The sequence below is a fragment of the Bos javanicus genome, chromosome 10, assembly GCF_032452875.1.
Source record: "Bos javanicus breed banteng chromosome 10, ARS-OSU_banteng_1.0, whole genome shotgun sequence".
NCBI classification, from domain to species: Eukaryota; Metazoa; Chordata; class Mammalia; order Artiodactyla; family Bovidae; genus Bos; species Bos javanicus.
The window spans coordinates 64,494,440-64,508,586 of record NC_083877.1 but is presented as its reverse complement, the minus strand read 5'-3'; the positions used below and the strand labels follow the sequence as shown (position 1 = coordinate 64,508,586).

General features: G+C 39.3%; 1 protein-coding gene and 1 long non-coding RNA gene across 4 annotated transcripts in view; one reads left to right on the top strand and one right to left on the bottom strand.

Moving 5' to 3' along the window:
- The window catches only part of LOC133254705 (uncharacterized), a 50,843-nt gene that overhangs the window by 21,025 nt on the left and 15,671 nt on the right, over positions 1 to 14,147 (top strand). The gene's annotated exons all lie outside the window — the stretch shown is intronic.
- Positions 8,740 to 14,147, bottom strand: part of SLC30A4 (solute carrier family 30 member 4) — a 40,303-nt gene continuing 34,895 nt past the window's right edge. For both annotated transcript variants that reach the window (XM_061428878.1, XM_061428877.1), the window contains exons 7-8: positions 13,787 to 13,921; positions 8,740 to 13,170 (exon numbers count right to left, since the gene is read on the bottom strand). In XM_061428878.1, coding sequence (XP_061284862.1) covers positions 13,016 to 13,170; positions 13,787 to 13,921 — 290 coding nt within the window. In that variant the 3' untranslated portion in view covers positions 8,740 to 13,015. The remainder of the gene's footprint in view (positions 13,171 to 13,786; positions 13,922 to 14,147) is intronic.

Sequence of the window (14,147 nt, the reverse complement as noted above, 5' to 3'; positions counted from 1 at the left end):
CGTACTATGTGATTCCAACCATATGACATTCTGGAAACATCAAAACAATGGAGACAGTGAAAAAAAAAAAATCAGTGTTTGTCTAGAGTTGGGTCAGAGGAAGGATGAATAGGTGGAACACAGATTAATGGTGAATACGTGCCACTATAAATTTGTCAAAACCCACAGAATGTACATCAAGAGTGAACCCTAAAGTATGGACTTTGGGTGATAATGATGTGTCAATATAGGTGTTTTTTTTATTGTCGTTGGATTTTTGTTTTGTTCTGTTTTTTTGCTGCACTGCGTCTTCCTTTTTGGTGTGCAGGCTCTTTGATGTAGTGAGTAGCCTTCTCTAGTTGTGGCATGTACAGGCCTGGTTGCCCTGCAGCATGTGGGATCTTAGTTACTGGACCAGGGATGGAACCCGCATCCTCTGCATTGGAAGGCAGATTCTTAACCACTGGACCACCAGGGAAATTAGGAATATAGGTTAATCAGTAACTCAATGGACATGAGTTTGAGCAAACTCCAGGAGACAGTGAAGGACAGAGAAGCCTGGCATGCTGCAGTCCATGGGGTCGCAGAGAGTCAGACATGACTTAGTGACTGAACAACAACAACAAACAGAAAGAACAAAGCATCACTCACAATCTGGTCATGTGGGTTAAGTCATCACTCGCTGACGGAATGCCCTGAGGGACAGTCAGGATGGAAAAACAGGGTGACACATTCTGTACTCTGGACACACCAGTCCCTGATAGTTAAGATGCATATCTAAGGAAGAATCTCAATGATTCCATATTCTTGCACCTTCGCATACATAGAAAAGCACGAAAATCATTAACTGGAGATGTTTGTTCTTTGTGATTAGCAGTCATCTTTTACCACAATGTATGCTGGATACATGTATTTCCCAGCCAAAACATTCACATATATACTGGCTCTTCCCCTAACTCTTTGAAGTAGTCCCTTCAAAGCTGCTGCTGCTGCTGCTAAGTCGCTTCAGTTGTGTCTGACTCTGTGTGACCCGGTGGACTGCAGCCTACCAGGCTTCTCCATCCATGGGATTCTCCAGGCAAGAACACTGGAGTGGGTTGCCATTTCCTTCTCCAATGCATGAAAGTTGGTAAGAGGCTATTTTCTGAGGTGAGGGGATGTTGACAGTGGGGGAGACTCTGCCTGTGTAGGGGCAGAAAGTAAATGGGGAATCTCTTACCTTCCTCTCAATTTTGCCATAAACCTAAAACTTCTCTAAAAAAAATAAAATCTTAAACCCCAAACTTGCAGATCCAGTGAGAACTCAGCTAGACAAAAGAGTTCTGATTTGGCATGAAAGATGACTAAAATGATATTCCTAGATGATATGAAACTGAGTCCCCCTAAAACTGAGTACCCTGGCCAAGTTTATGATTAACCTCTCCATCCAAAACTTTATTCTCTTTTTTTGTCCCACATTTGTCCCCTCAGGATTGAGGAGTCTCAAAGAAAAGGGGAGACTGAAAGCTAGCAGGACCCTATGGAGCCCTCCCAGATATAGTCTCCTCCATGCCACCCAGCTCCTTACTGTTTGTAGAAAAAGGCTTCAGCCTCCTAGACCTTCTTGAGTTTCAAAGGGCAGATTGAAGGACTTCCTAATCAGGGAAGAGAGGGAATGTAGAAACAAAGGAAAAGCCGTCAAAAAACAATATGTGTGCTTATTCAGTCGTGCCAGATTCTTTGCGACTCCATGGACTGTAGCCCATCAGGCTCCTCTGTCCATGGAATTTTCCAGGCAAGAATACTAGAGCGGGTTGCCATTTCCCTACTCCAGGGGATCTTTCCGACCCAGGGATCAACCCATGTCTCCTGCATTGGCAGGTGGATTCTTTACCACTTGCCACCTGAGAAGCCCTTCAAGAAACAATGTGCAGCAATTTAACAGAGTCCTGGTTCCTCCTCAAGGGCTGCATGTACCAATCTGATACATAGGCTTGAGTTGTTCTGTAGGAACTAAGGCCCCCACTTTGGGCCTAAGTTCACAGAGCTGAATTTGAACTGACTTGCAGGCAGGATCGAAGCCCTCTCTTTTCCACTGCACCATGCTGTCTCTCCTTAGTGTCTCACCCACAAAGTGTACGAGAGAAGAGGCACGAAGAGCATAGCCCCTTGGGGTCTTTATTTGCAAAACCTGCTAGAGAGCCTCAGGCAGTCCTGGGAGACATGGGGTCAGAGTCACGGTAACCTGTCCATCCAGTTGGACAGTCACTGATGAAGCAGGCACAGTCCTGCTGGGTCCCTCTTCTCCCGTGTCCATCCCACCCACGTAGGTGGGTTCTTGCAGTGGCCCAGGACAGTCAGCCCAAGCCCTCCTGACCCTCTGAGAGCACCACACAACATTGCTCTTGGTAACCCGTGTGGCCAGTCACAGCGCTGATCACATCATAAAGGGTAAGAGAGTGGACACTGGAGCCAGATCGTCTGCATTTGAGTCCCAGCTCAAGGTTACTAGCTAACCTTAGGCAAGTTTCTTAACCTCTCCCTGCCTTACCTTCCTCACCCATAAAAATGCGATTATAATAACTCATAGGTTTGTTTGGTAGGATTCTCAAAAACCTGAAAAGCTTTTAGAACAGTTAACTACCCCAAATGAAAATGAGCATGTCTCTACATGAAATGGATTAAGAAAAAATAAATACTTGAACCTTTTAGAACAAGGCCTGGTATATACAGTCCTAAGCACTCAATCAGTGTTTTAAAAATAATAACAATTATTATTATTATCATTGTTTTTGGCCATACCATGTAGCGTCTTAGTTCTCAGACCAGGGACCAAACCTGCGCCCCTGGGGGTGGAAGCACAGAGTCCCAAACACTGAACTGCCAGGGAGGCCCCTATTATTATTATTCAGATGGCCAGACTGAGGCATAGAAAAACAGAGTAACTTGTCAAATGAAACATGAATGGAAAAGCTGGAACCAGAACTGGTTCTTTTGCCTTTTAATCCAGTGTACTTTGTATACTTGGTTACATGCTTTAACACCAAGATTACTGATTTAAAATTCATCGATTCTCTGAAAGTAGCCTGAGCTGTTCCCCTATGCAGAAAATAATCACTTTATTCATCTTTTTAAAAGTCTTTTATAAAAACAGTCATCAAGAAGGCTAGAATTGACAGGAACCAGCTCAGTTCTACCACTGCATTGGACTCCAAGAGAGATTATCAGGCTATATAAGTGATAAAAACTGCTGGTTGTTAGCCCCAGTTTCAGTTCAGTTCAGTTGCTTAGTTGTGTCCAACTCTTTGCAACCCCATGAATCGCAGCACGCCAGGCCTTCCTGTCCATCACCAACTCCCGGAATTCACTCAGACTCACGTCCATTGAGTCAGCGATGCCATCCAGCCGTCTCATCCTCTGTCGTCCCCTTCTCCTTCTGCCCCCAATCCCTCCCAGCATCAGAGTCTTTTCCAATGAATCAACTCTTTGCATGCAAAGAGCACCAGTTTAGTTGCAATTAATTGCAAAACTGTCTTGGGTGTTTCAGAAAAGTGTCTAATTTCTGTTGCAGTCTTAAAAAGATAAAACCATAAATACTTGCATAGCTGTAGTAGAATTACACATATCCTAAGTATCAAAAACTGATCTGGAATATTTTTATAGAAGAGTGGGTTTCAGTGACATTACAGAGAAGAGGTTAAAACATTGGTGGTGGGGATTTTTAGGGCGCCTTAAAAAAGTTTCCGGGTATAAATTGATATTTGATGATGGTATAGTTTCCAACTGGGGGAACATTTATGCAGCCCTCCGGTGTCTCTAATGCTGGAAATTGAAAGAGCAGACCTAGGTCTCACCCAGGGGGCTTGTGGGTAATCAGACAGTGGTGGCTTTCCAGGGTGATGGCAACAGAATGAGGGAGGTGAGCACAGAGGTGTGTGTGTGTTAGTTGCTCAGTCATATCTGACTTTGTGCGATCGAATGGACTGTAGCCTGCCAGCCTCCTCTGTCCATGGAATTCTCCAGGCAAGAATACTGGAGTGGGTTGCCATTTCCTTTGTCAGGGGATCTTCCTGACCCAGAGATCAAACCCAGGTCTCTTGTATTGCAAGCGAATTCTTTATTATCTGAGCCACCAAAGAAGCCCAGAGAAGGGGCTCCTAATAGGGAAGGCAAGGAAAGCTTCTTGAAAGAGATAATGCCTGAGGAGTCTTAAAGGATGAGTTGATTTTTGTGAGGTAAACAACTTGAGGAAAAGGTCTTCCAGATAAAGGAGACAAAGGAGCAGAGGATAAGAAAGTCTGTCTTGTTCTGGGTTTGCAAGATGCAATGCTCAGCTTTTTTTTTTAAGTCTGCATTTGTGAAGAAATTAACCTGCAGTAGTTAGGATAGCCGATATTCGAGTTTTGTGTGTTCTTAAGACTTTGATTATGTTGGTCATTTAATTCTTGTAAAAGTCACATTAAGTAGAGACACTTATTATCCCCATTCTGCAGGTGGGGAATCTGAGGCACAGAAGTTCAGTGATTTTCCCCCATTCTTCTGGAGAACCAGGATGGTAACCTAAACCGTTTGAGAGACTTTGCCTCTGTGCGAGCTCACAATGAGAGCATCTGTTTGGTTTGGAGCTACCTAGTAACTATCCCAGGGATGGGGGAGTCTATGGGGTTGCACAGAGTCAGACACCACTGAAGCGACTTAGCAGCAGCAGCAACAGTAACTAACTCGGATAACAACCAGATTTTACCCACTCCCAAGCAAGATGAGATCAACTTTAGCTGATAATTCCATGACTTGTGGGAAGTTCATTCTCTTCTTGAAAATTTCTATGAATTACCAGAGGCTTGTGTTTTGTTTTGTTTCCTGTGGGTTCACATTCTCTATGCAGCATTTCTGAGCTGTTTCTTTGTCTCTGTCCCGTCTTGGTGAAGGCCAATTGGTGGGTACAGCCCCTTCTTAATTTAACCCCTTCCTCCCCCACCCAAACCATGCATGAATTAAGATTTGGGGGGGCTGCTGTGACCAATAGATGCCATGGTATGTTGACTGTAACATGGAGTTCCCTCCCCTTCCCGCCTCACAAGCAAGACCAACTGTGGGCTGGGAAATGCAGTGTCCTGACCTTAAAAGGAGTGGCTGGCTGCAGGCCAGGAGGCGTCCAAGGCCTGTGGCCTGGATCCCAGCCCTTCCCAGTCATGGCCTTGAGGGCTGAGGAATAAGGAGAGGAAGGGCCAGGGAAGGGGATGTGCTGGGACCCGATTCAGTGCCATCCTGGTACCTCAGAACACAGGAACTCAATTAACAAATGGTAAACTTTTGGCTGCTTTCTTGCTAATCATGCAAGTAATTATATAAGGTTGAACGTTCCCTAAACTATTATACTTCTCTTACTTTATACACCTATTATCTAAAACCTGGTTGTGATTTTAACTGCATTAGTTTATATTGCATCCCTTTTGTATTACATGTTTACATGTTTTTGTACTACACGTGTATAACTATATTCAGGAGTCATCTGTGATTTCTATTCCTGAATTACTGCTCTACCTATGGGACTTTGGGCAAGTCACTTAATTTTTTCTGATCTCAGTTTCTTCACTTGCAAAATGAAGATTATAATTATCTTCAGAGGACCATCATGAGGATTAAATAATACATACAAAAGTGCATGGTACAGTGTCTGAAGGGCAGTAATGGATCAGTACGTGTTAGTAATCATTACTTCCCCCATCAACCAAGAGCTGACTGTAGTTTGGCTGATGTAGGGGAGGTAGGATGGCAGTAAGCAGTCACTAATTGGAAGGATTTTGTGTTTTTACCCAAAGGATGGATTTCATCCTACAGTTTTTCAAGCCACTTCTAGTGGGAGTGGGATCTATCTGTAGGGGTGACAGTATAACCCAACATGCTCTCCAAAAACATAATAGAGTTTAATTTCCTGTTTAATTTTAAAAATACATAGGAGTTTCATGCTCTATTCCATAACGTGTTCAGTGGTATGAAGGTGGCCTTCAAAGAGCAATATTTACTTGAATGATTATAAAATCAGTATCTGGAAGGAGTCTCAACCTATTCTAGAAAAAGAAAATTTCCAACCAATAGAACCAACTTTTTGAGATGTCCTGATTTCAGTACCATGTAATCTTAAATTCAAGACTGCTTCTAAGATCAAAAATACATATCAATGATTAAAACACTCTACATTCTGTAATACTTTGTCTTAGGGATTAAAAAAATAATAACCTGGGCTTTGGAAAATGTTCTTACACAAAAAAGCAAAGAGAGGATGGAATATGCTTATGTTCTGAAAATACTGAAACTTTGGTCAAGCTGTAACTGATTAAAAAACCTGTTGGAACTAGGATTTGCCTTGGAGCCTTCACAGCTGAATATGATAGATTAGTGAATGGAAGTCCAGGAAACTCTTACCTTCAGCCCAGTTTTGAAGTTCAAGGCCAAACATTCAATGTAATCACTGTTAAGAGGTAAATATATCCCTGTTACCTTTATGCTGTTAGCAAGTTTCTTCTGGAAAGGATATAGGGGAATGGTGATAGGAGAAGGTGCAGACAGACTGACTTTCCTCAGTCCTAGGAAAGTCAAGGGAACAGTCTTGCTCTAAGGCTAGCCTTGCTTCATGAGGTCTGTAAAAGTTTCCTATTTAAAAAAATCCCAGCTATTCCCAGCAACACAGTTGTTGAGGAACTAGCCTACTGTGTTCCCCCTTTCCTTGGCAAAGTAATAAAGCTACTTTCTTTCTTTTTCAAAAACAACAACAACAACAAAACCCCTATACTCTTAACAAGAAATACCTCAATATATTTTGGAGAAAAATCTACCCATACACATCTTCTCCATACTTTCAGCATTTTGTTAAAATGAACAAAAGTATTAAAAAACAAAACAAAAAAACCCACCACCACCACAACCCACAAACCAATGTGCAAAAACTGGGAAGTGAAACATAGACAATAGGAATTTAAAAGTCAAACCAGAACAAGTCTTTGAAAAGTCCAGGACAGGATACAAGGAAGCTATTTGGTAACTTACAAAGTATCGTCTTCATGTTTGGTAATACCCACAGGCCAAATTTACAGTTTATGTCCTGTAAAAGTCACATGAGAGCCTGAAACCAGAATGCTGCTTGAAAATGATGAGCTCATTGGTGATACTTCACTGAACCTTACAATTTTAGGAGGTTTAAACATCTTATCTCCATGATTCCTGAAGAGATATTTAGTCATAGGCTTCATACTTTTTATATATGCTTCATTTATTTCACAGCTTATAGCAATTATAGTAGATCATAGTTGGAACTGAAATATAACCCCAAAATATTATTCTAATATATTAAGTAAGGCTGAAAGTTTAGCATAAACAAGTTTATAAGATCGGTACCCCAAATTAGGATTAATATATGACATGAACCCCCAAAATAAAACATCAAAAAAATAGAAATAGACCAAAGAGTATGTCACAGAGTATGTAACATGTAAGTGCTTACTGATATATCTAAAACTGTATTATTATTTTCAAAAATAGTTGTCTTTTACTAGCTGGGTACCTGAAAAACTTTAAAGAACATACTCTTTTAAAAGCCTTATAAGCAATTTTCAATTCACTTAGCAGATCAAATGTTATCTTTTGGTTTGCGAACTCCCAGTTGGCACCAACTATGGAAGGTATTCAACATGTATATATTTTTATTTCATTCATTTTTTTTTGGTCATAACTTATGTGCAAAATTAAAAAATTCAGGTGAATAAGCTTTATGCTGAAAAATATTCTTAAATGGTGCTGGTGATCATGGTGCTGTAGAAAATGGCTTTGCTGCTGAACATTATGTATAACATGGTAATTGAAATCTTGCTACCCTTTCTCTATATTTTGGCCCCAGACTCCAAGGGGGATAAAGAAAAGAAAAATGATAAAGGGAGGAGAAGACCTTTTGGTGACTCAGTTAGCTGTCAGACCAACCAATCACAGGAACTTCCAAGTGGGCTCTGTTGAGAGCTTGCTGCATCCATTTATGCTGTTATGGTCCTGAAATGGTACAACAGAGCACACCAGAGGCCAGCAAACTTTTTCTATGAAGGGACAAGCAGTAAATATATTTGTCATGACTACTCAATTCTGCCACTGTAGCATGAGTGCAGCTGTGGTTGAATGAGTGTGGCTGTGTTCAAGTAACTTTATTTACAGATGCTGAAATTTACCTTATGTAATTTTCACATCATGAAATATTATTATGATTTTTTAACATTAAAAGATGAGAAAACCACCCTCAGAAACTTAGGCCATACAAACAGATTGTGGCAGATGGGCCAGTGAGGTATGGTGTCTGAGCCCTGGTCTGAAACGGTTGGAGGTCCTTGGGGCACTAAGCTCACACTTTCCGATGGGCCTCACCAAACTCACTCCCACAGCGGCTTCTTTCTTTCCTTTCTGCCATTGTTGCTGGGCTGCAGGGACATCAAAAGGGGCTCATATGGGAATTCCCTGGAGGTCCAGTGGTTAGGGCACCCCACTCCCACTGCAGGGGTCCAAGTTCATCCCTGGTTGGGGAACTAATATCCTGCATGTAGCATGGCCAAAAAAATTTTTTTTAAGAAGTGACGGATATAAAAAGATAAAGGTTATTTCAATCTCTCTTTTATCCTCTCTGGAAGATTTTCTTCAGGTTTATTTCTTAAACATCTAAGAGGCCATTAAATTGGAGATTCTAAAACTAGATAGCTTAAAATCTATTTTCCAATGCTTTTCTATGAAGATTACATTTTGAGGCCTATTATGATTATTTATTCAATTTTAAATACATAGAAATTTAAGGCACTGTACACTTTCATTTTTTTAATAAACCACATGGCAAAACAATACTTTAATAAATGTATAGGAAATTACAATTTGAAGATTGCAAATTCAGTACATATACATATACTATAGTTTGATTTTAAATTACAAGGACAGACTCCAGCTTCAAAATCTTTCTAAAATCAATCATTATGCAAAATACCTGGTTTCTGAAAGCGTATATGGGAAAGTATATACAATTTCTTAAAGTGTGATATGGCTTACTTATTAACATGTATTTATTTAGAGAAGCATAAGCTTTCCAAATATACATTATCTTTCAGGTGCAAAGCTGACATACTGGCACATTTCAATTTTGTTGCAGTTATTTCAGAATATACTTAATTGCAACATTTAAATTGACACTGTCATAGGTTTAACTGGGAAAGTCTTCTTAAGTGTTTTCCAATCTTACCAAAAATTAGAAAATGTTTGTTGGTCATCACAATATGACTAGAAGAATGGGTTAAATCTTTTGAAAGTGAGAATTCAATGACTGGCTGGCTGGAATGTGTAACGGAGGGGCACACACACAATTTAACACTGAGGACTTCCCACGATGGTTCTTCTCCACAATCTGTGTGCTCTTACTGGCATCACAAGCAATATCCCTGGCTAGCGATCTGTAACATAAATGTGAAGCCCTGTCTGGTGAGATTCACAGGACAGATCTGTAGCTAGGGTTTGCAAATGATATCGTGGTTAGAGAGACATTAGGCATAATCAACAGTTTGGGGATCAAGCTGGCCTCCCCTCAACAGAGCATCCTGCAAAGTGTCACTCTGCATTTGTGACTAACAATACCCAACTGGTTCCTAAGTGAAGCTTGATTCGAAGACAAACTGAACCTGATGAACTAGTCTTGTGAACACATTCTGTAACTTTAAATTTACTATATGTAAGGCAGAGGCAACAGCAAAAGTGTCTAAAACCTTATTCCAAAGGGGCTCAAATTCTATATAAGAACACCTTATTTCGTTGAACCAACTGAAGAAAACACATTTAGCTAATTGTGCTTGTTTCAGAAGTGAACACTTCTCTGTGGTAAGAGTGGTTATTTGAATCTTAGCAGTGATCCTGGCTTGTGATTGTGCAGTGCATCTAGTTCTACCACACTTACCATAAAGCTCGGCGTGCAGAGAAATTTGGATCAGGAACAATCAGCAGCTTAAACAAAGGTTCTACCTTACCCAGAAACACACTTATAAGTGCTGCTTTGTCTCTGAAGGATGGTTTTTCCTCATATTAAAATGAAAGGGAAGCTCACATATCTGATCCTGCCTGTGTCTATTCTGGGAAAATTCTACTGAAGACAAACACTCAGTGAGGACACCTGAGCTCAAGAGGTAGAACCAGAACACTGAGACTCCTAAGAGCAGGAAACTAGTTTTAGAAAATGGGAATGAAGCACCTGAAGTGGAAAACAGTAAAATAAGAAATCTAGTGATTTGGCAAACAATACTGATGGGAGCTGCAAGTTGTGAAAATCCTGGCTCACATTACACAGGGAATAGCTAATGGAAAATGTATGGAGGAATTCCGTCGCTTCTGGTTCTGCATTTCAAAGCCCTCTGAAATATGCTTTATGCAACTATATTCCCCGTTTTATATTTCTAAAGCAGCATGGTCGTTAATGAAACAATAGGCCATAAAAGTCAAAATGCTGCATCCGGTCAGAGCTGTGAAACACAGGTTATACACATAAGTAATTCTGATTATTTGCAAATGATAACCAAAATACACCTCACTGAAGAATTGCCCAGTTTTTATGTTGTGATCTGTTTTCCTTATGCAAAATTAATAATGCTAGGTGTTTATACAAACAGCCACTGCCTTTGCTGGACAATGGAGAGCCCTTTTTGAGAGCTGGCTGAGGAGTCTAACTAGGGGCTGTAACTAGGCGGGGGAAGGACAGACCAACTGTGCAATTCCTGGTCATATCTGCTAAGTTCACATCCTTCTCTGCAGGTCTTATAAGTTAGAAGTTAAATCTATCAATCCTCAAATCTTACACTCCCAGTGAAGTACCAGTACAAAGTCTATAGTCCTTGCTACAAAAAGGAAAGCATAGGAAAACTTCATGTGTTTCTCATTTTAAGGAGAACACTGTAAGATTTACAAAAGTTTTTGGTCTTTCTGCGTTTTACAAAAGGATCCTTTCAATCCTCAAATGTATTTCAGACTGTTTCATCAAGTAACTTTCCAAGGAATGGGTTATTTATGAAAAGTCAGATATAGCTATTTAAGATAAAGGAAAATTTATAAGAAACAAGCTGGGTAGCTATGAGGAACAATTTGCAAATACGGGGAAACCATTAGCATAATTAATGCATATTCTTTTTCCTTCTCTTGCTAAGTGCTCAAAGTCTACAAGTGCCCAAATGTCCACTGAAATGCCTCCCATTTATTCTTACTTGCCCTCTGTATTTTAATTTTATATTTATTTTGATTTCAACAGCTTATGTGCTACTGAAATTTTTGAAAAAGTCAAATCATTATTTTAAGTAGATTCACAGTAAGAATCTCATAAAGTTAATATTTAACAAACACGAGGTTTTATTACAAACCATTAATCCTCATCAACCCTTTTTTGGGGTAAATCCAGGTTTTATCTTAGGTTTATTACATAGTGAGGTATTTGGCAGAAAGATAAAGCATGTGTCCTGTTCATTTATATCAGGAGTCATCTGCATGCCCATCTAGGATTTCAGTTCACAACTTGCTTGGTACACTGCTGCTCTACTCTGATTCTGAGGAGTCAAAGGACCGTATCTGTTCTTGGTATAAGAAACTGTTCTTCTTGAAAATGGATTTCTAACATGCATAAAGATAATCTCAAAACCAACAGTTGCAAAATGAAACATGAATATTCACAGCTGCCTCTTTAACACAATTGTTACCAATTAGTTGCCTCTGCTCTGAAAACTTTTATGCTTAGCCTCCCCACAACAAATTTAATGTCCATCCCCATTCTCCTGCTTCAAAACATAAGAACACACAAGGTCAAAAACCCTTGAAAATTTTGTCTTCTCAGAGTAATATCTTCCCCCAATCCCTCTGGGCATTTCTGTTATGATATTATTATTGGAAAAACTTCAAAGTTATACCCTAGGATTTCTGGAGTCCGTGGAGAATCCCTAACCCGTGTCATTGATCTGAAATTATTCCTGGAGGAAGGTGGTTGGTCTACAGGAGAGGTGGAGGGCACACTGAAACTTAGTTGCCCAGAGTTCTACCCTGAAAGGGCTCCCACAGGTTAACTGGCATGGAAGCAGGAAGGAAGGTACCAAGCAACTTCCTGTACAAAAGGCAAGGCAGTTTTTAAAAGGACAGAGGGTCATTGTTTACCTTCTGTGGTCTCTTGCTGTTCTTAAAATAATTCCATGAACAAGTGATTTCAGGAAGACTTAAATCTGAAACCCCACACCCCATTCTCACTCCGTTTTTTTTTTTCAAAGTATCATATTATAATTTGAGTTTATGATTCACTTCTGCTATTCAGAATAACACAGAAAATATCTCCTAAACAATTTAGTATCAGTGGCCACAACAGGTAAATATTTGATTCTGATAAGATTACAAATAACCAAAAATGCTAACTTTGAGATACAAAACCCTGTACTATCTGGAAAAAGTTGATTACAAATTATAACAATAAGATTCAAACTTATTTGTGAAATAAAACATTTCTGAAACTCTAGGAATACATGCTTATTCCACTCTCTGGATAATTAGTAGTACTTTGAGAAATAATTTTGGTAAAAAGAGAGGTGGGTGTCAAATTCAAGAAGCTGGGTTCAAGATTACATAATAAAAAAAATCAGTTTTCCAGCACTGGCTTGATATAAAAATGGTCTTTAAAAAGGATTTTTAAATGCAAATACTGAATTCTTGATGCTTTCTTTAAGACATGTACTGTCATAATTAGTGAAGTACGGTCTTGGATTGTCTTCTGTGAGGTATCTGTAGAGTCATGTCTCATTCTGTAAACAGTGTTTTAGAAACATCTTCATATGAGAATCATGGTGAAGTCTCATTTTACCATTAAACAGAAACTAGCACTGGCAGGCTGGAGTGTCTGTTTTGAGAGACCGGTGCTTGATAGTGACACAGCTGTCAGGGATTCCATTTCTCACTCAGGTGTGCATTTATTGCTCTCACATCTGTGACTGCAGGATAAATAAGGCAGCAGTCTCTCATATATACACAGTTAGGAACTGGAACTCTGACAGTTTGCACAAGTTCTGTTCACTTCTTGCCTGTAACTCTGAAGCTGAATAGTACATTTATACATGCCAAACGTGTTCAATAATAAATGCTTTGCTTTGGACTGTACTTCCTCCCATTTAGATGAACTTCCAGGAACTGCAATATCAAGAAAATATCATTACTATTCACTGCACACTGTTACATTATTAGTGAACAAGACAAAGGGCAAAAAAACAATCATACTATTCTGTGTACATGTTTTTATTAGTTTGAGTTCTACCCTCTTGAAGCTATTCTGTTAGAGAAGTGTTTCAGTTCACAAAGCCAGAACGACTTCTTCTTATTCCAATTTCTCTAGTGCACTCTTGCATAGAGAAAGAACACTAGACATCAATTACAAGTCTTTCATCTTTTGTAGTCTTTTTAAAAAAGCCACAAGCATGTATTATTTTGATAAAAAAGAAAAAGCATCAATCTGTGAAATGTTTAAATAAAAACATAGAGTCTAGCTTTTTCTATATAGAAAGAACATATAAATATACTTTATGCCTTTAATCTGAAGGCAAAAAATCTATCTGTAATATCTCATCAGAGAGAAAATGGCCGCTCTGCTATCATTATATTGACTTGCAACTCACCTTTTGAAGAGCTTCACCCTTCCCTTAAAATAAATCTTTCCAGCAGAAAAGTCTTCCTATTTACTCCTAAGGACGGTTGTTTAATTCTAAAGATAGAAGTCCACCAACCCCAGCATTTACCGTCAGCAACATACTTAGCTGTATGTGTACTATGGCAGTAGGTTTTCCTGAAGTGAGAGACCAGATATTTAAATCTTCCACTGAATGTACATCTTCTATTTTCATCAAAGCTTCTTTGATATAGTCTACATTCAAATGGCTTGGTACACCTATTCAGAATGGATCATTTATAAATAAAGGCTATTTTAAGAAAAAAGTTATATATTACTAATATGACATTTTTTAAGAAAAGAAACCAAATGGGTTTACCTAATTCAGTTTAAATTAGTACTTTAAACTACATTAAAACTTTAAGATAAACTATGCATATATATAGCAGGATATACACGAGAGGTTAATAAATACTTAAAAAAATGCTCACCAAAAAGAAATGTC